The 24,885-nt window shown below is 43.3% G+C and overlaps 1 protein-coding gene across 3 annotated transcripts in view; it reads right to left on the bottom strand.

Moving 5' to 3' along the window:
- COL4A2 (collagen type IV alpha 2 chain) overlaps positions 3,191–24,885 on the bottom strand; it is a 138,456-nt gene continuing 116,761 nt past the window's right edge. For all 3 annotated transcript variants that reach the window (XM_021415218.1, XM_021415210.1, XM_021415201.1), the window contains 19 exons: positions 22,970–23,131; positions 22,207–22,377; positions 20,962–21,105; positions 19,338–19,463; positions 18,813–18,994; positions 17,896–17,959; positions 17,443–17,517; positions 16,732–16,839; positions 15,858–15,965; positions 14,280–14,351; positions 13,788–13,913; positions 12,257–12,373; positions 10,601–10,762; positions 10,371–10,469; positions 9,602–9,748; positions 8,912–9,028; positions 7,917–8,108; positions 7,321–7,607; positions 3,191–4,888 (listed from right to left, as the gene is read on the bottom strand). In XM_021415218.1, the coding sequence (XP_021270893.1) occupies positions 4,634–4,888; positions 7,321–7,607; positions 7,917–8,108; positions 8,912–9,028; positions 9,602–9,748; positions 10,371–10,469; positions 10,601–10,762; positions 12,257–12,373; positions 13,788–13,913; positions 14,280–14,351; positions 15,858–15,965; positions 16,732–16,839; positions 17,443–17,517; positions 17,896–17,959; positions 18,813–18,994; positions 19,338–19,463; positions 20,962–21,105; positions 22,207–22,377; positions 22,970–23,131 (2,714 nt within the window). In that variant the 3' untranslated portion in view covers positions 3,191–4,633. The remainder of the gene's footprint in view (positions 4,889–7,320; positions 7,608–7,916; positions 8,109–8,911; positions 9,029–9,601; positions 9,749–10,370; positions 10,470–10,600; positions 10,763–12,256; positions 12,374–13,787; positions 13,914–14,279; positions 14,352–15,857; positions 15,966–16,731; positions 16,840–17,442; positions 17,518–17,895; positions 17,960–18,812; positions 18,995–19,337; positions 19,464–20,961; positions 21,106–22,206; positions 22,378–22,969; positions 23,132–24,885) is intronic.

The raw sequence follows: 24,885 nt of genomic DNA, 5'->3' as shown, positions 1-24,885 counted from the left end.
CGGAAGCTTACTTCTGCCTGCTCTGTGGTGTTTAAAATGCCAGCTGTATACAATCAAACACCTCCCAGCTAGTAAGAAAATTTCAAGGCCAGTACATCGTCTTCTCTCTGGGCTGGGAAGAGGCAGGGAGGCTTGCAGCCTTGGTCTTGCTTGTGACCAAAGTGGTCTGTGATCTGGAGAAGATACCACTGGCTTTGCTCGCATCTGCTGATGACTGAACCTGCAGCACGCAAAGGTGGCCCGGGGCTTCTGGTCACCAATTGCAAGGTCAGGCCTTTGGCAGGTGCTTTACTCTGGGGAAACGTACTTCAAAATCAAACATCTAACACTTTGAATTTTGAATATTCACACCTTACATAGGAAAGCTCAAGGAATCCCTACAGTCTTCCCAAAAGCTCTGACTTGGATATTTTTACTGAAAGGGATGCGACAGGACCCATTCTTTGCCCAGAGGGCTACGCTTGTGGAACATAGCGTTAATGGTGTTGTGGTGTTGCTGGCTATAGTTCCTTGAGAAATGCCTGGGCTGTGAGAGATCATTGCTCTGCCAACCCGTGGGGGACAAGGGGGTGCACAGCAGGATCCAGGAGACCCAGCAATGCACGGAGGCTGTTGGTAAGAGCTTAGGGGGGCAATGTAGATTGTTCAGTGTGCATGCTGGCCCCAGTTCTTCACTGCTTTCTGAAGTCACGTTCAAGCAAAACTTGAAGATTTATGGGACTAGATGTAGGATTTCTTTTTTTTTTTAATTAGTGACTTAAGCTCTGCTGCAGCTGAGCTCCATTTGACAGCACAATGTTGATGCGCATGTGTCCTAGTTTTTCTCATTTTAATAACCTCGCCAGCTAACATGTGCTTGTGTGGATCATTGTAGAAACGAGCGACTGCTTCAGGAAGGTGAAATGGTGCTGGAGAGCCGCTGTCCTGACATGCTTTGGGGTTCAGCAGTTGCAGTGAGCCCAGGGATGCCACCAGGGTGGGAGCAGCAGTGCGTGCCATTGCCTGTGGTGGTGGGTGGAAGCTGTAAGGGGAATTTTTGACACTGGGCAAGTAGTGGCTGAGCTCCCCAGTTAGTTAGTCAAAATTCCAATCCCCTGAGCGCGGAGGCAGTATGTGGCTGTGCCCTTTGGGCATGGCTTGGCTGCGTACCTCCTTAAAGCCAGCTCTTCTGTGTCCTGCCAAGTGTGGTGTATTACCCTGCCCTCCCAAGGCTGCTTTTTCTCATTAACAGTTTCAGTGCATGGCCTTGACTTGGGCCTCTCATGGCTGTGTGTGTGGATGGCTCTGCAGGGGGGTTGCCAGTGGTGTATGAAGCTCTGCCTGCCCTGCTGGGAAGAGGAAACTCATTTTCCAAGTACTTCTTGTTCCCTATCTTCCTCACTGCGTCTGTCCACATTATATGGAGTGTGCAGACAGTGAAGCAGATGCTTTCTTTGGTGACACCGGGTGAACGTGAGCCCTGGGCCTGCCTGTACCAGCTGGGCCAGGCTGCGACCTGAGGGGTAGGACTGCATGGGGCAGGTGACAGCCGGGCTGTGGCCAAAGCTGGGCTGTGCCCACTCACTTCGGCTCGGCCATGCCTTTCTCTGCATCACGTTGGAAAGTCCAGCACTACTCAGACTGAAAGCAGAGCAAGTGTGTGTCTTGAAGGTGGTGTCAGAGTGAGGCAGGGTTAGGGCTGCAGTCTCTGCTGCCCAGATAAGGTGCAGCCAAACCCATAAGACAGTGAGCATGCACCCTGTCTGCTGGCAGCAATCTGATACCGCCTGTTAAAGGGGATGCCTACTGCTGTGCCTTGCTGCTGTTCTGTTTCCAGCTGCCTTGGACAAGCCCAATCGTGCAGCGTGTAGTTGGCAGAGTCGGTTGATACAGTGAGAAAAACATCGGTGTCACCTGGCCGAGTTGCACTGATTTCAGTGTGGCTGTGCTGGTGCACGGGTGCTCCACTGCCTGTGGAGGGGAATGTATCCTTGCTGACCTTTCTCCAGACTCAGCAGCACGATACACCTCAGGGTATTTTCAAACAGCAGAAACAAAAGAAACAAAAGCGCTATGTTTAGAAACCTGCAGTAGGTTCATGGATCTGAAGCACGTGACATACACAGACAAAATATGAAACTTTGTGCACGCGTGGCACCATTTTTTTTTCCCCTCCTCACTTCTTGACCCGTGCCCCCGTTTCGACTCACTACTGTTCTGGTGTATGGTGCTGAGCAAACGGCTTGCGAGAGTCGGAAACGAGAGAGGAAATGCAGTTTTTGGAGAAGGACCCATCTGCTGAATTCCACAAAATGAATTAGCTGCAAAAAAACATTACAGTCTGCATACTTAGCTGTTGCTGCTGACACAATCGTTTTTATGGGTTTGTATGACCTCAACTTGAATTCTCATTTCAGCTGCTGCATTGCAGGCATTGCAAGCTGTAAAAATCCCCTGTGATGTAACGTTTGGTCGTCCTGCACCATGGCTGTATGGCAAGATCTGGAAGAGGTAAACTGATGATGCTTGGGTGTTTGTCACCGCTGTGTGCAATCTGAAAGGACGGGCAAACGTGGAATGGATTTGGCTGATGTGGACAGCAATGTTTGCAAGTCTAGGGATTTAGTTCAGCTGAAATAAATACTGGCAGATTTGGTTTGCTTGAAGGCTGCCATTCATTGCTTGAGTATGGGTCAGAGAGCTGATTTCAAGCTCAGGGAAGTTCTCCGTTTGTGGATCCAAGTAATTACATACACAACTAATCGAGGCTAGAAACCCTGCTAGCTGAGAACTTTAACTTTGGTTGTACTTTACATTTTTTGCAGAGGTAACACTTGTCAGAGTTGGTCACTGCTGGTTTCCTGAACACTGGGGAACACAAATAATACTTCGCTTTCATTTGCAGCATCACCATTTATCGATTTAAATTCCCCTTTGTAACGACAGGTGAAATACCATCACCTCCGCAGTTCAGCCCAGATGAGCAGCTCTAGAACTGCAGGTTTCCTCGTGGAAGGATTGAGGTGCCACAAAGTGCATTCCTGGTTGAGGAGTTTGAATGTCAGGAAGGCTCTTTATGGCAGTGCCTCTTTTTTTTCTTTTTCTGCCTTAAGTGTAAAGTAATTCAAAAGAGCAGTCCACGCACATCTAATAGGAAAAAAAAAAAAACAGCAAAACCTGTTAAAAAACTGAAATCATCAACAAATAGAGGTGTAGAAAAAACCCATTTATTTATGACACAGTGAGGATGGAATGTAATTACAAAAGCCAATAAGCACCCAAAGCAGGAGTGAACTGGTGACTTTGATATCAGCGATGGATTTTTCTCTTTGATTTCGGTTTTTGGTGTTTGGGACTATATAACCAGACTTTGCCAGGAGGAAGAGAAGAATTTGCAACTGCTTTTTTCCCCACATCTCCTGCAGCAGTGACAGACAACGTTGGGTTAAATTGCTTCCTTCTAGAAGGGAAGAGGTGGCTATCTGGGGCATTTCCCAAGCCTGGCGTGCAATGACAAAGTTCGTTCTGGGAAAAGATGGTGCCAAATAAATGCCCTGCTTCCTTCCTCTTTCACAAGGATGGGCTCCAGCTTTGGAGGTGACGTGGCATCGAGCAATAAGCTGACCAGGAAAGCCTCCCCTGCGTGCCACTGCTGCTCCAGCAGCACACGCTCACTGTCTGTTTGTGGTGAGTGGGCTGCTTTCAGAGGGGAAGAGCTGCAGTGCAAAAAGACTGGGTGCTGCTGTGAGTAGCATCACACAGATGAATGCCCACAACACTGCGGACCTTGGTAATCACAGCACCATGGAATATCCCAAATTGGAAGGGATGCACAAGGATCACTGAGTCCAACTCCTGGCTCCACGGGGGAGCACCCAACATTCAAACCCTGTCTCTGAAAGTGATGTCTGGAGCACATCAAGAAAAAGATGGCCAGACTTGTAAAGCTATGCTGATCATTATCATATATTCTCCTAACCAACACAGGAAGAGATCTGCATTTTGTGATCACTTCATTGTGGGCTTCTCTATTTTGAGTGACAAAGTGCTAAAAGAAAAGGGCGAGGCTTAAAAACCCCCCCACAAATACAATAAAAAGCTGATTGCTCGGCCTGTGTTTGAGATGCCTGATCATAAAATAGTAATGGGAGTTAGGTTTTAATGCTGGATGTAAGCACCTTCCACTGTACAATTTCAGAATTTTGCAAGGCTTTAACACGCAGTGTGCTCACAATGCGTTAATGGTTTGAATCGCAGCTGTTAGTGTTTACTGTCGTGACAAATACCATTAATAGAAGAGATGCATATATTATCTTAAAGTAAATGCAGTGGGTATCTGACCATGGTAAGCTTTTATTTCTGAAGTTTTTTTGTATTTCAAAGGCGTGAGTATTTGCAACATCTGTTAGACTAGCAAAAACATATATATGTCCTGTATAGCAGGAGAACACAGCACTAGGTCTGTGTGCTAAACTTAATTTGTGTTATGCTTACTTTGCTTTTATACACTTTTAAAAATTAACTTTCCGTTCCGCTTTTGAGGTAATAAGTTAAAAAAGCACCAACACGATTTATTCAAATGTCTAAACATCCTAGAAGGTTTCACTGTACAAGAACTAGATGGTAAGCAGGTTCCTTATACTATGAAAGGCTTCTATAAATTTTTCATACAGACTTGACATCTGCTGATATGGCTTCGGATGAGTCCTGCCTTGAGTGTATCTGCCGAGGGCTTGCTTTGGAAGGGCTGGTCAATCGTAGTGAGCCAGAAGCTGTACTTATTGGCAAAGTAATGACAGGTTCCACGTGCCCCATTGCACTCGATGAAAGGAGTAGCCCTGAAATCTTCCAGGCAGCTCCCAGGAGAGACCAGTGACTGTCCTCCACCTTCATCGCCAGCTGCAGTGTGCTAAAGGAGACAAGGAGGGCAGCGTTCAGAGCACAACCTCAGGCAATGCTGTCAACAAATTATGTGTGGGAAGACAGGGAAAGCAATAGAAATGCTCCTAATTCTTAAATCCAGAGCAGAGAGAAGGCTGATCCTGCAGCTGTGTAAGACTTAAGGGTTTGGCTGTGCCATATACTAAGGAACTATCTCAAGCGTTGATGCCACTTCTGACAAACACCTTTTCTTGAGTTAGGATTCTCCCTGTTGCAAATCTTAGAAGTGAGGAATCTTTTAGGTGAGAAGGGCCCTTTCAATGTCACTTCAGCCAGTCCTCTGCTCAAAGCAGGCCCAGCTGCAAAGTTGCACTGGGCTGTTCCAGGACACGGTCAAGTTGTTGATGTCTCTGAGGATGGAGTTTCCACCACCTCTATGGACAGTCCTCTTCCTCTGATTGTCATCACTGAGAAGGACGTTTTTCCATATATCTAATCTGAATGTCCCTCATTATGAAGTCTTATTTATTCTGCATAGCGTATAAGGAGCACTATGGAAACAAAATTTTGGCTCCTATACAAATAACTAGGCTCCCTCTATTGTATGCTCATAACACCAAATTTATGCATCTGAAACCACTCAGCTGTAACCTTTAAGACAGACTATAGTAACAAACTGAATGTTACTTGTGTTCTGTCAAAGGAATCTCTCACACAACAGGCGAATGCCCTTCAAGGGCTGTACAACTGCAGAAGTGACACGGTTTAATTTTCTGTTAAAAACTGAAGGAATTTGCAATACAAACAAAAGCAGATGGAAAATACAGTTGCTAAATAGTTCTGTAAATGGAGAGAGAAAGCTGCTGGGTATATTCAATACGTTTGCCTGCTTACACTTTAATAAACACCATATTATGAAAGTGCGTTACAGCCATTACTGGCTTGGTTTATGCTCAGAGGCCCACTGAGTTTGTATCTGTGAGGAACACAAGTGGCCACCTTGGAGTGAAGGTGTCTGACCTCTGGGCAGAGCTGCACGTTGCTGAGGTTTTATTTATTTTTTTAAACACAACCCGTGGGCTGCGTTACAAATTGCAAGGTGTGCTAAGCTGTAGAGCTTCAGAGTGAAGCTGTTCCAGCATCCCTCTCGATAAACAAAGTTGGTAAGAAGAAGGGCCGAACTATTCACAGCTTTGAGGCCTCCGCAGTTGGATCTGCGAAGCAGCCAGAAAAGAATTGCACGCGCTCTCCAAGCACTGGGTTGGGAGCAGACACGCTCGACAACCTCAGGGCAAGGACCGTGGCGTTCCTGTGCTCAGCATACACCAACTCTGTGCCTGTAACAACTTCCCTTTTACTGGCCAGGGCTTCTTGTCCCTCTGCAAGGGTTACACCTTTCTAGGAAGCACTACAGCTGTGTGCCCTTTCCACGGGAAATCTTACCAATCTCCAAGACTGCTTGGGCAGGAGTCCATGGTGACCCCTTCATGATTGTGCCTTACCCAGGGGAAGGAGGTGACAAATTCCAGGCAAGGAAGCAAAACAATATGTAGCCTGAAATAACCACAAGCATGTTTCACTTCTCTTTCAACAGCTGCATGAGAAGCAAAAAATGCTATGTCAAACACTTCAATTGCTTGGAACGTTAGATGGGAAACTAAAGACCTGAATCTTCTAAAACTCTTCTCACTGTATGTTCCGTGGTGCTGGCAGACTTCGTCTTCGCAAAAGCTTCTTGCTAAGGTGACCGCTTTGCCCTTAACAATACTGAATGTTTACCTTCACAAACAATTAATCCTTGGAATTCCTGTGAAGTAACTACGAGACTGATATCAAGGGCTTTTCAAAGAAGCAAGGCAAAGGTCAAACATAAGGCTGGTCAAAAATCTGATCTGCCTTTCTTCGAATCTTGTTTCTATAACTAAGTGAAAAATATCAAATTTCCTTTTTTTTTTTTTTTCTTCTTTTAAAAAAAAAAAAGTTGAAGCTTTTGAAAATCAAATAATTTTTGGAAAAGATTAACTAGAGATATTCTGTGATGGTTTCTGCCAAATATGTCTTTTTTTTTTTTTTCCAGCCTTAACAACATGGCTCCTTGAACTCCAGCAGCTTGGGGCCGTGCCCGCTGCCCCGGGCAGCCTGTTCCATGCCCACCACCCTCTGGTGCAGAACCTTTCCCTAACCCCCAGCTGCCCCTCCCCTGACACAGCTCCATGCCGTTCCCTTGGGCCCTGTTGCTCTCGCAGAGAGCAGAGCTCAGCGCTGCCCCTCCGCTCTGCAATTCACAGGATTTTTGCTTCTCATTTCTGCTTCCTACAAATGACTTTTGTAGTTCCCCAAGCCCCTAGGATGAAGCACTGCTTTGATGTTACTGGATCTAAGACAGAGCAGCCTTCCTAGTATCTGAGACTCATACTTAAATCTAGTGCCATACAAAATGTGACACTGGAAAACAAATACCATAAGGAAGGAATATCCAATCCACAAACTGCGCCAGCCTTCGGGGCAGCGAGGAATAGAAGCTTCTTGGCTATGGACAGCAATTGCCACAGCTGGGGCCTCACAAACAGAGCAGCGGCTGATATATGGCCTAATTTCTTCTTCTGCCACAGGCATCATTGGAAGAGGTGCTGTAGTTGAGAGCCAGTAGGATTTGTCATTTCGATTTGCATAATAACAAATATCCCCAGGGTTACAGTAGAGGAATGGCATTGTACTGAAACGAGCCAAGCATGAGCCAGCCAGGCCTGTTAAAAAAAGAAAAAAAGAAATTATGGCAATCATTCTTGCAGAAGACAATGCACGTGTTCATTTTCCTGCTCCTTCCTAAGTGCGTGTCAGTAAAACCTTGCAGTCCATAACGTGTCACTGGCATTACCATTGCAAGATCTCTCTCAGGGACACTATGGAGACATACATACAGTTTTTATCTTCTCTTTTTGGTGCTTCCTGAGCTTGCATGCTGAAATCCCAGCTTTCTCTAAGTTCCCTTTCGCTTTCTTCTTTTCAGTCAGTGGGATGGAGTTGAGGCTGCTGCTAGCAATACCTGCACGTACCTAAGTCCTGGTTGTGTGCTTTCTCTTGTCCCTCGAAGTACAGGAGGCTGTAGCCACTCCAGAGTTTGTTCATGCCGATCGGGCACATTGGCTCTTGGTCGGACTGGCTGTGCTTCACCAGCAGGTAGCCAATGCTAACGCTGCGACCCGGCATGCCCGGCAGCCCGGGGCTACCGGGGCGGCCTGGCTGGCCTTAGATGAAAGGGAGAAGAATAATACAATTCAGTTTGTGCTCCCGCATATGGTAGCTGATATTCCAGCTGAACTGCCCATGAGCAAAGATTAATTGCAAGATAACTCTTCGTATGGTAAGCTATTGTTTATAAAGCTGCAGTTCTAGGATTAGAGCAGTTGAATTTGAAGCAGATTGGTGCTCTATCAGGCTCCTTGGTTCCTAACATGGCGTATTTCACTATCAGAGCCAGGGAAAGTCACAGATAAGGTTCTGATAAATTTTAGCATGCATTGTGCAATACAGATGAGCATCTATTTCCCTTATAACATTTTCTTAGTTTAGGATTAACCAGTAGCTTTTGAATTGCTTGCATTTGCTTCATATGGTTACTATTATGCTCTGCAAATACCTTTTTCTCTTTGTACTTGGCTCATTAAGGTGGTAATCTTGCTGCTCTTTGACTGGGTAAAGACACATGTATTTCTTTCACAAATACAATCCCTTCAACACCATCTATCCAAATACCACCAACTCAAACATCGTATAACTGCTGGCAAAACACCATGCTGAAATAAACTAATATGAAAATACACTCAGATCAAAAACTTACTCACATGAGTTGACTGCCATCTACACCTATCAAAACTTATTTTGAAAACAGTGCATCCTCTATTAGAAGTTAGTGGTGCCCTATGAAGAATATGTGAAGTCACGAGCCTTCTCTCGCCTCCCTCCTTGCCATCCAGTGATATAATAATTACAGAACAATTTATGGCAGTGAAATGGGAAAGAGGGAAGAAATGCTGTGTGAATCTCTTACCTTCAAATCCCACTGGACCTTGAAACCCCATTGCTCCTTGTTCACCTCTGGATCCAGGAGGAGCTGGAATGCCACCTCTGCCCTGGAGTCCTGGCTCTCCAGGTGAGCCTCTGAAACCTTGCACCAACAACAGTGATGAGCACAGTGACCTACTCTGTTAACACGAGCTCTATTTGCATGTGTTTGGTCCTATCTGCCTGGTTTACCACTTTACACTGAGAGCAAGATCTTCCTGCTCAAAGAGCACTGAGCTCATTGGAAAAGATTGCTAGGATCAAGACTACATGACACCCACCACCTTAATTTTTCACTCTTGCTACCACCACATGTCTCTGATGAGACTGGTAGCAAGAGACATGCTGTATCTGGTCTATGTGTCACGACATTTCCTGCATCAAAAGCACACCCACAAGGATGAGTTTTTTGGTGACTTTTGCTCTTGATTTAAGTGACTGTATCCATATCTGATGTTGCTTTGGCTGTGCAAATGCTGTCAAGAGTTCTCTCCTATTTTGCTTAAATCCTGAATGTTAAGAAGCACAGGAAAGCCAAGCCTCTAGCTTTGAAAAGCCCAAATTTGACTCTCCTTTCTGATTCATATGATTTTGAGTTGAAGAGTGCCAAAGCAGTGCTCTGGTGGCCTCACTGTTCACAGCAACTGAGCTGTTGCTCTAAGTGTGCAGTTCCTACCTGGTTCTCCTGGTGGACCCTGAGGTCCTGTATCACCTGGACTTCCCTGAGGTCCTGCATTTCCACGGGGACCTGGTGAACCTTGCTCAGCAACCAGCCTTGGAGGAAGAGGTGGCAACCCAGGAGAACCTGGAGGGCCCTGAGAGCCTGTGAAAGGAGACAAGATGAAGCAGTTTGATTACAAAAAAGTGTACTTGCTTTCATATATTTTCATTCACAGACATGTTGCTGTTACTTGGCTGCATATGTGAGAGAGGGACTGTTCTAAAGTGTCTGCAATACACTTCCTTGGGTAAAAGATCTATGTTTCTTATATTAGGGGAATACATATGATATTATGATGTATGGTGTTACAATGTAGAAGGCTGGAAAGTTTCCCTTCCAAACAGCCAACAGCTCTCTGAGGTGGAGCATCATCTTTTTATGGGCATAGATAAATGATGTTATCTATTTCTAAATAACCAATGTGTATACTATGAAGAATTAGTTTGTACAAAGAAATCTTTTTTCCCCCCTTGAAAGTGGCTCTGATTTTGGAGTCAGTACCTCATATAAAATAGATTCATTAGGGCAGAAAGTTGACAATCCATGTTAAATTCAGACACGTGTCCACTGGAATTTGCCATGGGTCACACAGAGTCATGCAGGGCTGGAGGACTTTGGAGGCCTTCTAGTCCAACCTCCTGCTACAGGCAGGGCCGCCTGCATCAGCTCTGTGTAGCTGCAGAAAGTTTAGAAAGGAGTCACACGTGTGACTGCAATTACTCACCAGTAAGTCCTCTATCCCCCTTGGGTCCGATGGGTCCCAAATCACCTGGAAATCCTACTGTGCCCATAAAGCCAATGACACCTTGTTCACCCTTCCGACCTTTAATGCAAAAAGACACGTGACATTACTGTATTTTAACACAGACCACATGAACTCAGAAGTCATGGTACTCAAACTGCTGTAGCATAGGGGGTTCCCCCCTGCAGATGATCAGCATCTCCCATCCTTACCTTTTGGTCCAGGATAACCGGGAATCCCAGGTGTCCCTGGTAATCCAGGATCACCTCTAGCCCCTTTGGGGCCAGCTTGTCCGCTCACACCTGCTCGTCCACTTTCTCCCTTGCTTCCCGGCGGAGCTGGTATTCCAGGCTGCCCATGTAGTCCTGGATAGCCTGTTTAGAGCACATTCAAGCTGTAATCTGTTTATACTGCCTTAATACCTGGGCACAGATGAAAGTAGCAGCACTAATTGTATCACATCAGGTTTTATTTCCTTAATTTAAGCAGGGATTTCGTGCACAGTTGTCTAATAGACTTATTCTGCATCCTGGTCTCAGCCTGGCAGTGGCAGAGGAATTAGAGCATAGAGTTCCCACAGAGTACGGTGTTGTCACAGCCTTTGATGAGCTATCCCTGCCCCAGCAAATGCCCCACTTCACTGGGTGCCTCCCTGCTTTGTCCTAAATTTTCCAAGTAACCAGAGAGAAATCAGACAGCAGCAAATACACGATTGGTGCCAGGTGGTAAATATGCCAAGGACTCAGTGTTCCATGCACTTCGGTGCTTCAGCTGAACACCTGGATACAAATAACTGCTTCAGTCTCTCTTGGCAGTTACGGGAACAGCTGCTTTTTCCAGAAGTACCTATTGCCTGAAGCTAAACCTGGCAGGTTTCTGTTAGCTACCTCTGCTGACTGAGAAGAGAAGAAACGGACCCTGTTTCCGAGGAAAAAAGGACTTAATAACAATGGTTTTCAGTGGGGCATCTCTCATGCTGTCTGTTGAAGTTGGATTATGTGTGGATATGAATGCAAGATGCTTATGGCAAAGTAGAAGAGCCATGCTGTTCCACATGTCAGCTGGCAGGTGGTCTTCCTGTTCCTATCCCACTCTCTTCGCTACTTGTACTGATTTTTTAATGAAAGGACTGCCTGGGGAGTGGGAATCAGTATGCAGTCAGGCCAGCTAACATACTCTGCACACTTGGAAACCTAGGCGTGTTAGTTTCACAGATAGTTTGCCTGCTCTAAGTTTTTGCGGAGTTCACATTTCAGTTTCCAGACATCATACAGAGATGTATACATACACCTGCAACTTCTGCTACAAGTGCTTCACAGTGGCACTGAAGTTTGAAATGATTGTGCAGTCCAACAAGCAACAGGACCATCAGCTTCTAAATATACAGTCACAGATTGGCTCTTTCATGTGTGAAAAAGGCAGGCTCACAGCATGAACTTCTAGAGACGAGAAAAGATAACGCTTTCTTATGCAATTTCACATAGGAAAAATTTGGCTATGATTAAGAAAATATTCTGTAGATTTGCAAATCCACCACAGATGTAAGATTTTAAAGCAGTAAGTTAGCATAATGCTTCTAAAAGCTGTTAATAGAATTTTAGATGATTGATTCAATCTGTTATTTGCATGAAAAACAGGCCCTTCCATGAGGACAGCCTGCAGGAATGGCCTTCTGCATAGAGCTCTGCCCCCTGGTTTTGTCTAACTGGGAGCACCCCAGCATTCTGTCTTCAAGGAGCATCAAGACATGTACTTTGGTTTTGCATTTAATAGAGATATTTTACTGAATAAAGATTGAAATAAACTGCTGGTGCTAATTTTGTACTTAATCCCCTGTTGTTATCTGAGGGATACAAGGCATGAATTACCTGGCACTCCATCTAGACCTGGGGAACCTGTATCGCCAGGATATCCTGATATATTGGAAATCCCAGGAAGCCCTGGAAGTCCATCCTGCCCAGGAATGCCAAATGGTCCTTGGACTCCTGAAAGGAAGAGAAGAAATGATCAGTACTGCAAAGAAAATGGACACTTCCAATTAGAAGGACTGATTTTTCACTAAGTGCAAAGAATGGTGTTTTCAAAGTGTAAACACCAACAGTTCCCACTGATCTTTGTTCCCCCCCAGATGATGCTGTGGAGGTGTTTCTAAAAAAGAAAAGCTAAATATTTGTTGTGTTTCAAAGCTCTCTGGAGAGCTAATTACAACTCACTGTGTGGAACGGTAATAATATTGTGTCTGCCAGATTAAATATAACTTCAAAACAGGAAGTCCTTGAGATATACTATGTATATTGCAGCAGACAAGAAAGCGGCTTTGTTCCTCTGTGTCCTACTCAATCAGGATCACAGATTCTTTGTTTTTCTGGAGGGTCAAATGAAATGAAAAGTTTGAATCCAAAGAAATTCTCTATAGATGGAAGGTGCTAAATGGCCAAAAATTTGCCTCACCTTTCTGCTCAAAATTATCCTTCCTTGTCAGGAAGCCACAAAACCCCCTTTGTTTAGTCATGTGAAAAAAACCTAATAATATTTAATTCTGACAAACACAAACAAAATAAGCCAAATGGTTCTTTCTTCCAGGGCTTGATATGAAATGTCGGAATGGTGTTTGAGAATACACAGCCAGTTAGTAAGAACACAGCAGAATACAACAGAATAGCCATTGAACAGTTGGGGTAGAGGCAGTAAGGTTTTATGTATCTGCCAGTCCTTGGTGCTTTCAGAATTAAAACATTGGAAAACTTTTTTAAAAAATGTAGTAGTTAGCTGTTTCGTCCATAATGTCAGTCTGGAAACTCCCTGATGGAAGAAGAACTGGTGGTGCACCGCACTGAGGTAACTAATGCCTGCTCTAGCAAGGTGGGTCAGAGCTGGAAATTCATATGCTCACCTGGCACAGTGGCGATGGTATAAGTGAAACATGGTGCAGGCAAATAGAGCCCAGGAGGGATCAGAAGGAAAATCACACATGAACAGACTGTGAGGCTTTCAGAAGAAAGGTAAACATCGAAGGCTTTGCAATGAAAAGAGAGAAATAAGAGCCATAGCGTTGGTGTAACTGGAGCCTCTTTAAAAATATTTTGGGAGCTGATGGCTGAGAGCAGCCTCTGGCATCTGCATCGTGATGAGCTCTGGGGGGCTACAAGAAGCTGCTGCTGTGGGGAAGGTTGCAGGCCGTCCAGAAGGGGCTAGTTTGTCCTGCATTGGGCAAAGTGCTGTTTCTGAGTAAGGTCTGGGTAAGGAGAAGCAGTAACTACAAGTAGTGACTTTCCCCACACTGGGCACTGTTTCTGTATCTCTCCTATGCAGCTGTCTATACTATATTGCATTTCATGACATCTGTAACACCCACATCTGGAACTGGAATAAGTGGATCCCATTCACCAGGATACAAACCTGGAACACCTCTGTCTCCCTTCTGACCCGGCGGGCCTTGGCTGCCCTCCACTCTGCTTGGCTCTCCTGCTTCTCCTTTGTCACCCACAGGACCTGGGAAGCCCGCAGAGCCATAGCCATCTGGACCTGTTGTGGAATTGTTCACAAGTGAGAAGAATTCATGTAGTAACGTATCAGCATTATCACATATATGTACAAAGCATATGGGTTTACTAAATACAGTGGTTCATTGAAAAAATGGCTCATAATGGAAAAGGAAAACAACGAGGATTTAACTTTACACAAGGAAATAAATTATAATTCGAGGTTGTATTCTAATTCAGCATGTAAACTGTAAGAAGTTGTTTGCCAGAGTCCACAATAATGAGGCAAATTCACATTGAGCTTTAGAGGACACCATTAGGAAAGTCCCATTGCAAAGATCTCACAGACAAAACTTGCAGCTAACACAATGCAGCGCCTGTCAACTGGCAGAATGAAAGTCTCACTTACCTGGTGATCCTGGTAAGCCCTTAGTGCCTGGTAAACCATGCAGTCCACTGATTCCTCTTGAGCCAGGCAAGCCTGTTTTAAAATTACACTCATTATCTTAATATTTTCTAATAGAACATATGTATTCCTCATGAAAAAATGGAAGTGCTTAAATAAATATGATACTGTGTTAAACTCTTGCATGTTATAAACAAATTAATTATAATAAGCTTACTATGTGATATATTATTCTTTTTTTTTTTTTATTAGCAAATCTAATTAATATCCAATAAGCTCACTATGAGATACTTAAAATCTCTCTCATCTGTCTGGTAGCAGGCCATTAGTTCCAGTCTTGTGACCACAACTTTCTTAATAACCATTTAATGTTTTCTAAAGTCCTCAAACCAAGACAATTATGGGATAATTGTACAACCTAAATGTAATTATAATGAAGCCCTCTTCAGGAGAAATTCACTCTGGGTCATTAAAAAAAACAAACAACAGTTAGCAAAATGTCTAATAGCTGCTACTGCTTTTATAGGTAAAATTTATCCCATTTATTTGTATCTATCAAAAAGTTAAGCATGATATTAAAGCTAGATGGGTATCTTTAATCAATTGTCAGAGCTCTGAAGTACAATTAAACCTTCACAAAAATAGTTGTCTGTCTCTCTCTTCACTGTTTATAAAGGCAGCCTCCATAACCCTATTAGCTTTGATTTGATGCAGATTCAGACAGATGAATCTCACTAAATTCAGGACAATTTCTGGCTGTACCTGTGGAGAAAAATCTGCTCACTTCATATATGAAGCAGTCAGGAGGCAGACAATGAGATCCTGTAGCCTGTGATACAGTTTCATTTTAAACCATTGCCTGTATTTCGATAGCAGAATTCTGTCTGAGCCTCAAGTTGGATGTAAGCCACCCAAATCCACAAAACCACGCGTCGGATCAGTTAGTGGGTTTTGATGATGATGGAGGACAAGTTTATTGTTTGCCATTTAATGCCACATTTTAATATTCTAACACTGTATATCACCACTCTTGCTGCATTTAAAATATCTTACTGTTTTTCTTCTCAGCTCCATTAAAAATGAGAACAATTCTTGAAAACTGCTCTCTTGGTTGAGAGGGAGGTTACAATCACAGAATTATTAAGGTTGGAAAAGACCTCCAAGATCATCTAGTCCAGCTGTCAGCCCATCACCGCTATGCCCACTAAACCATGTCCTGCAGACATACATCCACCATTTTCTGGAAAACCTCTAGGGATAGTGACTTCACCGCCCCCCTGGGCAGCCTGTACCCATGCCTCACCACTCTTTCTGAGAATGAATTTTTCCTAATATCCAGCCTGAACCTCCCCTGGTGCAACTTCAAGGGAGCTCAGCAGATAACAGTCCTTCGGAACCAAGGAATTAGAAAGCAACCACACAGTCCCCCATCAATGCATCTGGACCTTTTGTGAAATGCATGTTTACTAGAGGGAGCTCTGCCGCTGTGGATTGCAAAAAGCCCTCTTTCTTCTTCACCCCAAAAGAATAATAGCGAGTGCTCACACTGAAGTGACCGAATAGCCAAAGCTGCATGAATACCTGCTTGTCCTGGTAAGCCAGGCCAGCCGGGAGCTCCTTTTTCTCCTTGAAATCCAGGTGTCCCAGGGCTTCCTTGCTGCCCTGGGGGGCCGACCAGTCCCGGCAAACCTATGTGACAATGGTGTATCATCTTGAGTGTCCTTAAAAGCCAGCAGCCCAGAACACTGGCTTGTGCTACCTTCATTCTCCCAGGTAGCAAAATAAAAGCTTATGCCCTCAGTGTCATTGTATGACATCGCACCTTTCATCCAAGTGGATGACAAAAGAGAGAGAAGATAAGACAGGCAAGGTGTAACAGAACAATTAATTGCAAATTTCAGACTTATGGCAACCTCAGGAATATAATGGACTCCTCCTACTAAAATTGTTGTCTGACTTCTATTAGCAGTTACAACAGGTAATTTCACTTACGTGCACCTCAGGTTGCCCCATTTGCCCCCTCTGTTCTGGCTCCCTGACTGGAAAGCTGATCCAACTAATGCTGTTTCCCAGTGAGGTACCTACTAGAGCAGCTCCAGTTTTGGATGGAGTTTATATGCCCTATAATTACGTAAGAAATGTGGAGCAACTGCTCTGAAGAAGCACTTTCACGATCCTCCTGGAATGAGACATGATCTTAAGCCACAAGTTTGTGATCCAGCCTGAGCCAGGCCTGACTTTGGTTTCCCTGTATTCTTGTATGTTCAGCCAGGGAAACTGGCTCAAAGGCTCCCTAACTGGGTCCTGTGGGATATTTATTGTGTTTACGGCAAAACTTACAGAACAATCAACATTTTGAAAACTTCAGGACTTTCACTTGAGTGAATAGAGTTTTTTCCTTTCTCTTCTCATCCTGCTTTATTCTTTGGAGTGTTAAAAGAGAAGAATATTTTACCTTGCTGTCCCAAGGAGCCAGGGACACCCTGTATACCCTTGAGGCCTTCAATGCCAGGTAAACCAGGATCACCTCCTTCGCCTTTTTGTCCAGGGCCTCCTCTTAAGCCTGCAAAAACATCACAAAAACAGTAGATTCTCTCAGTAATCTTTAAATAATCCTATACTAACTTGCTAATGTGAAGCTGGCTACTTGATGAGTCCTGGTCTAGCTGCATAAAGACATTCTTTAAGTTAGGGTGTTTTCATAGTCTGGGAAAATGAATGGTCTTCTACAGCACGTTGGCCAATCTGTCATTAAATTTGTTTTTTTAACAGTAATCCTCAGATTATGTGGAATACGACTTTAATGTTCAAATGTGCAGAATGTGCAGATGTAACCAAGCCAATGAAAAACCAACCAAATTCTCTTATCCCCCCCTTACATAATTTTGGCCTGGTTCTGCTCCTTTTGTCATCAATGGCAAAAGATTATATGACAATGTTTTACTAGAGCTGTGATTGAAGTTTCGTGCCATAACTGTCCTTTCATTTAAAGAGGTAAACGTATCACATATTAATTTCAATAAAGAAAAGATGCACCTCTTCAGGAGGTGCTGTGAAACCACAGGCTGAATAGCCATCAAAAGCACATGCAAAGCTCTCCCACCTTTCCTCTGTGGAATTTAATCTGTGTAAAATAAGAAATCCAGAGTAACTGTGAAATTAATACCTGTAAGACCCGGCACACCAACTTCCCCTTTAAGGCCTGGCATTCCTGGTAAGTTTATAGTATCTCCTGGCTCGCCTATTTCAAGGTAAAAACAACAAGTGAGTGGCAAAGCTTTAACCAAAAACAGTGGTATTTCCTGCTCTTTTGAAGGACTTCAACTTCCAAGGCAAAATTCTGCAATTATTATCTTTCTAGATAAAAAGAGAAATAAGTTAAAGGAAGAAGAACATAGAATGTAGAACAGCTGCCCTACTGCCACCCTGCCACGGATTTTTGTATCTTGCATGAAATTAACAGTATTAAACTTTTCACAGCCTCTTATGTTTGCAGCACCATACTCTAAGACTGCAGAAGGCCCCATTAAGACAGAAGACCCGCTAAGATCCTACAGAATTTCACGTCATTTGATTGTTGATGAATACAGAGAACGCTCAGATAAGAGAACAAACTCACCAATTTCACCATGGGAGCCAGGAGTACCAAAATGGCCCGAAATTCCTGGGGCACCTTTATCTCCCTGTCATGCGATTGAAAACAAATATCAGTTAATAAGAATGAGGATTTATGCAACCTTTCAAGCAGCAGAGTTTGAATATTGAAAAAAGACCATTAGATTTACCTTTTTTTTTTTGCTTTGTGTGTTGTGGGTTTTTTTTGTTTGTTTGTTTGTTTTGTTTGTTTCCACTGTACTTTGAATCATTTGGCTGAAATCAGTTAAACCAAACCAGTGCAAACCAAGTGACAAGCTGTGTTTGCTAAGTCTCAGTTTAAAATGGAAAACATCATATAGCATATATGTGTCAGAGGATGTCCCTGTTCTTGGTCAGGAAAAAGTTCTATTAAAGTTGAAGGACACGTCTAACTGAGAAAGGAACACATTTTCTTGTCTCTGTTAAATAAATTATGTGTGCGAATCTACTGCCAGGCCTTTTGCAAGACTTCAGTGTAACTTATTTTGCTGCCAAAGTGAACTGCCCTCAAGGAGCTCAGATTCTTAGGCTTTTTACTATTAGGGACAGTGAGTAATTATTGGCAGCGGCACCATCAATCCGCAAAGAAAGAGAAGAGTAAACATAGTGCTGAAAATAATTTTTACCAGCAGCTACAGCAACCAAGGACCTAGAAGGAACAGTCTGGGTCCTCAGAGGCAGAAAGTTGGCACCTGAAATTTGATGTCTCCCAGTGAGAAGGGATTCTCCTTAATGAACATTGCAGGGATCAAGCAAAAGGATTTGGTCTATTTATTCCATTCTCGTTGCATTTTTATCTTTGTACTTTAGCTGTTCAACATAATTTCAGAGGGTGAACACCACTCTCTAGAGAAGTTCAAGCAAAAGGACACCATTTTGCCAGACCTGGTATGGACTCACCCTGCCTCCTGTGCTGCCAGGGAAGCCTCTGATGCCTGGAGAGCCAGTCGGACCAGGATACCCTTTCACACCCGTCAGTCCTTTTGCACCAATGTCCCCCTTCACACCAGGCACAAAACTGGGGTGCCCTGGGGACCCAGGAATTCCTGTCTTACCGGGGAGGCCTGGCATTCCCTTGCTACCTGCAGGAGGGGAAAAAGACAAATAAAGAAGACTTAAAACACTAGGGCAGAGAGGCTGATACAGAGTTGCCCATGTGGAAAAAATTTTCACACTAACAGCCTTCCTGCAACACAGCACCACAACATGCTGGCACAAAAGGACAGCATACACAAATGGCAAAAACAGAAAGTTTTCCTTGGGTTTTTAATCTGAGCTCAGCTTTGTTTGATTGAGGCTTTGCTGGGTGGGCTGCAGCATGGAGGCGCATTGAGCAGAGAATGTTTTATACAGTATGTGAGAAAATACTTAGATGCCAATTAATAACCCCAAACATGCTTGCTTTGCTTTGTCATGAGCACTGACCTTTTATGCCAAAGAATCCCTTGGTGCCGGTTTCTCCAGCATCTCCTTTTTCACCTTTAACTTCCAACATCATGCTAGGCTTCAGCTTTGGGGGCTCTCCTGGGGGACCTTGTTCTCCACGGTCACCTAAAGGGTAAAGAAACACCCATATTTTAAAACGCTGGTCAGCTGCACTGTGCTGGAGAAAGAGAAAACAAAGAGTGAATTTAGTGAAAAGGAATTAACAGAAGACCTTGCACAAGCCATGGAAAACCTGTTTGCACAGAAAATTGCCTGTGTCAATACAACATATCTGCAGAACAATTAAGCATAAGAAAACATGGAATCTGAGCTAAACTTCCATATGCTATTCTGGGGAGCTGGACTTGGGCTCCTCTGTGATAGATAATTTATCTCTCAGTAGATCAGTTACCATGTATTTATGAAAAACAAAATCACTGAAAGCAGAGATGAGTGGGTAGGTTCCAGATAAAGGGAAGCCCTCAGTCAAACAGGACTTAAAAAGGCTTGGGTGAAAGAGAGACTTAGGTGAAAGGAAGTGTTTGGATTTGTTACCAGCTATTTTGTTTCCCCCGTACCTCCCCTCTTTTTTTTCTTTCATAGAATCATAGAATTAGCTAGGTTGGAAAAGACCTACAAGATCATCCAGTCCAACCATCCACCTATCACCAATAACCCCACTAAACCATGTCTCTCAACACAACATCTAAATGTTTCTTGAACACCTCCAGGGACGGTGACTCAACCACCTCCCTGGGCAGCACCCATTCCAGCACCTATGAAGGTTACTGGTGGCACCAGTACATAATATCCTGAAGAAAGGACCCAAATAGACTGTACATCTGTTGTTAGATCTTAGTGGTCTTTAGAGACAGGTCAGCCACTCAGATTTGTCTCCTATGATCATGCATTGTCTTGAACTTCTTCACAAATAAGTATTCTTTTACTTTTCTTTCCAGTAAGATTTTTTGAGTCAAGGTGCCTAGAAGCTATTGAAACCCACACTGAGCTAGAAGAGTTGCCTTTTGCCTTTTCACAGTTGTCTTTTGCACACATTTCCCCTAGATTACTGGCAGCACTGCTTTGCAACATCTGAATTGCAGAGATGTTTTTCCTAAGTATCTATCTCAATTCCAGAGTACCTAGAATGAGTATTTTGGCTTCGTGATAAAGCATATATTTTAAAAGATAATTGTTTGCAGAGAAAGGAGGACTGGATTACAGCGTTCCTTTCACTGATGGTGATATCAACTGATTGCCTGACTAAACTGCACAGTTCTCTGAATATTTTGTAGCCTATATATTGAGGCAAAATCTGAATCTTTTCCCCAAAACATCTTACAACTCCCAGGGAAAAACTCTGTTGAGTTCCACATGTGCCTGGAGGTGTATTCAAACTGGGTGTAATGTCTGTCTCCAACCTGATGATGCTCAAGATTCACAAAGAAACAACCTTCCCTTGAGCCTCAAATCCAAGCCTCTCAGCCAGAGGCCCATGTGTGAAATTGGTGGAGGAATGTCTGAGCTAAACTATGTCTAAAATGTGTCATCTTTGTCTGTGCACCCTTGCAAAATTGTTCTCCATATGTGAAAAGCAAACACTGTACCACTCATAAGCAAATACCTTTAAAGCCTCGTGCGCCCTGCGCGCCTTTATCACCCCGAGTCCCAAATAAACCGAAATCTCCTTTGATTCCTTTGATTCCTGGTCTTCCTTTCAGGCCTGGCATGCCTTTGAATCCATCAATGCCAGGTGAACCTCTTGAGCCTTTAAAGAGAAGTGGAAAAGAACTGTTATCTTGTTCAGATTCCTGCAAAATAAGTAAATATGAACTGATAATGCACAACTAAAGCTGTCTGAAAACTGCACTGCTGCAGTACTGTTTTTGGGTGCCTCGACGCCTAGGACAATGGCATTCTGTATTAGGCACCCAAGTTCTCTGGGAGGTAGATATCTAAATGAGATCAGGGCTTCAATGACTTGCTTAATCTGGCCAAAAGAAGATGTGGAAATGGCCAGATCTTAGTATCATCTTCCGAAAAATCATTTCAACCCTGCTCCTACAGATAAGATAGAGAAAGGTTCTAAATTCCATGCAAGGTTTTTAGTCATCTGCTTTTTCTACACCTACAGATACAGATGTGTCTATGACAGGCATGCCCTTCCTCACCAAAAATTATGGAACTCCTCTCTTTTAAACAAGAGGATCCTATTTTACATGGGTCATGCTAACAAATAGATCTTCATTCCTCTAATGAGGAGCTGATCAGAACACCAGAGTAATCCTGGGAAAAAAGAAGTCTCAAGTGTTTTTTCAACTGATGCTTTCATCATTCCATATGAATTTTTAGGCATGCCTCCCTTCTTCTGTTTAAGTGGAGTTGAACTCTGGTGAAACTCCTTGTGCGACACAAACAACTTGGATCGTATATAGTGCTTTTTGTGGCTGGCTCATCTTGTCTATACAAAAGATCAGTATCCTGTTAAAATTCAACATCAAGGTCTGGTGTCTGGCACTGCTCAGCACACAGCTGCCAACCTTCAAAAACTTTAAAGGTTTGGGGAAATGTCTCTCACATTCCACTGAGAGCTTGTGGGACTGGGCCACGGGAAAGACTTTTGGAAAGAACAAATAGCAAATACTGTAAACCGCGACTGCTCTTCAAAATAAGGCTGCATGTCACAAGCTAGCTTTTCCCCAAGCACAACACAAGAGAAAACAGACAATGTTTCTAGAATATATTAGGCCTGGTAGCATAACTCTTCTGTTTTAAAAATGTAGCCCAGCAGAAAATGTCTCCTGTTCATCTCAGCACTGAACAGCTTTAAGCAACATTATTCCTTTCAGCGCAGCTGTTCAGAGCTTACCTTTGTCTCCTGGAAAGCCATCCATTCCTCTAATGCCAGGGGGACCAATCACGCCACGGATACCTTGTAGTCCTGGGAAACCTGTTTCACCTTTGTCACCAGACGGACCTTTTATGCCCCCTTGACCAGGAAAACCTTGCTCACCATCTTCTCCCCTTGCACCTGGTGGACCTGCCACGTGAATGTGTGAAAAGGGAGATTAAAGTGCTTGGATACACATAATGATTTCATATACGGTACCTCAAGAAGGGAAATACTGCTATCACACTGGCTTAAAACTGAAGAGGAAAAATCAGGTGTTTTTTTTCCCCATCAAAGAACTTCAGAAATGATTACAAAGACAAAGCAGCTTATCAACACAAACTGGTCTTGCTACCATCCTGGTTCTATACTCACTCCCAGCATGATCTCCTCCTCCTCTTATTTAAAAATTAACCCAATTTTCTACAAGATTAGTCCCATTCCGTTGCTCCATTCTCCCATTCTGCCACCAGTAAGCTCTGTCCTGGCCTGGCACGTGACTATAGAAGGAAAACCAGCAGCTCTGCCTCTGAGGACCATCATCACCCCTACATCCCAACTGAGATGCCAGCATGATTTGCATTCACAATGCCTGCAATATCCATGTCATTTCCTTGTCTGAGAATTACAGCCTGGCATATGCCACAATCCCAAAATTAACTTTCCCCTGGGGAAATTATACAGGTTCCCTGCTGCAGAGAACTGGGAGAGGAAGTGACACAAAACAGCAATACTTCCTCACCAAGGGGTCCTTGAGAGCCAGGTCCACCGTCAGGGCCGGGGTTTCCTGGTGGCCCTGGGAATCCATGAGTTCCTGGTGCTCCTGGTAAACCCATCAAACCAGGGAGACCTTGCAGCCCTGGATCACCTTTGGGGCCTGGCAGTCCTGGGTTACCGTCTGCTCCTAAAATACCATAATCATGCATTAGAGAATATAAATACTGAGAGAGCCGATTATTACATATCACTTCTCAAAGTAGATGAATATGTGCTGTTCTTTCAGGATATATTTTTCCTCTGATAATTAGTGGGAACAGGAAAAGCAAATTAAAAGACCACTCATTAGTTTTTAAATTCTTGATGTTATTGGTGCTAGTCTCAATATTTGCATTGGAAAGGTTGATGGGCTCTTTCAAATGAATGGAAGTAATTTAGTACCAGGTAGATCTAAACAGAGTAAGTCTTTTCCATTTCTAACTCCAATAATTCTGCAATTTCTGATCTTTCCCTTAGTTACATATGTCTTTGTAAGAATTGAATCGAGTTGGCTGAAACACAGAAATAATGCTCTATATCTTATCTAAAACGTGATAGGCAGAAACGGAAAAAATGAAGGCCAACAGGGGGTTCTGACTTTGTGTTCTCATTCAGAACTTTTCAAGTGAGGCACTGTTAAAACATTCATACAAACTCCTCAGCAAAATGCCCCGATTCAACACTTATTGTATTGAGTGAAAATTTACATCTCTACAAAGTAATAGCAAAGGGAATGTCAAGTCCTTCCGGATTTAAAAGGTAATAGACATTTTGCATTCAGATTGGAGAAGCAATAGTGTACAAGACCTCAAAAGCACATCACACTTAAAATCCAAGATAAGTGGATCTGCTTCTCTTTGTTTGGGTTTTACATCATTGTAGGTCCAGAGGCTTGAATGTAATTGCACATGCTTTGGAACTGAGAGGACCTAAAAGGTCACACACAGTGGGTTTTCTCAACAACAGAATAGAGATGTTTGCTCCCTGTTCTGAAGGGCTAGTAGTTTAACTGGCACAGATGAAATAAAGGAATTGCTAAACACTTTGTATAAAAGGAAAAAAAACCACTCATTCAAAAATTCATATGCTTTTTCTTGGAATTATTTGCCAGAACTGTGAAACTCATCAAAAACAGACAAAGATATGTATGTATTTTCGGTAATTATTTTCTGTTAATATTGAAAACTTAGTTCTACAGAAATGCTAAAAAAGAGGGTGCAGTCACATCATTTTATTTTCCTTATCTGTCTGTGTTTACCCTTGAATTTCTTCCCCTTCAGAGAAAGGGGAATGTCTTAAGGACACTAGCGGTATTGTTTTCTCAAACATGTCAAATGTTACCACAGTGCCACAGAGCTGCCTTTCTTCCATTCCTTCACTCTGTGACCGTACTGAAGATGAAATTAGATCTCCTCGCTTCAAATAAGTTGTGTAAAATGATGTGCTTAGCTCGCCTTTTTCCATTTGTATTGAAAATCATAAGATGAGCCTCCAAAATAAGTTTCTATCACATTCCTCTTTGCTTTGAGCTAGTCACACAATTACTCCTCCTTCCTCACTTCCATAACAGGGCAAGGGGGTAATCTGCAGTCTTAAGTGTCCAGCTGCTGGCTGAAACAGTGCAGCAGGGAATACTTTATTTCCACAGATGCTTTCGAAAGCCCCCCAGTGAACTCAAAGAGTGACCAAGACAGCTTTTGTAGAGATGTTATGGTTTTCTGTGCCTTCGGTAGGTAGATTTTTTTTTTAAAGTTCTGTAAAATCACAAAATAAAGTGAGCACCCTAAAATTATGAAAAAAATATGTAATGCTCCCTTTTTCTCTTTCCTGAGTGCTCAAAGACCCATCAGACAAAAGGGCTTATTAACGTGCTACTAAATACTATGTCTTCTCTGCTAATAT

Source organism: Numida meleagris, chromosome 1, assembly GCF_002078875.1.
Source record: "Numida meleagris isolate 19003 breed g44 Domestic line chromosome 1, NumMel1.0, whole genome shotgun sequence".
Classification (NCBI taxonomy): domain Eukaryota; kingdom Metazoa; phylum Chordata; class Aves; order Galliformes; family Numididae; genus Numida; species Numida meleagris.
This window is presented reverse-complemented; position numbering and strand designations above follow the sequence as displayed.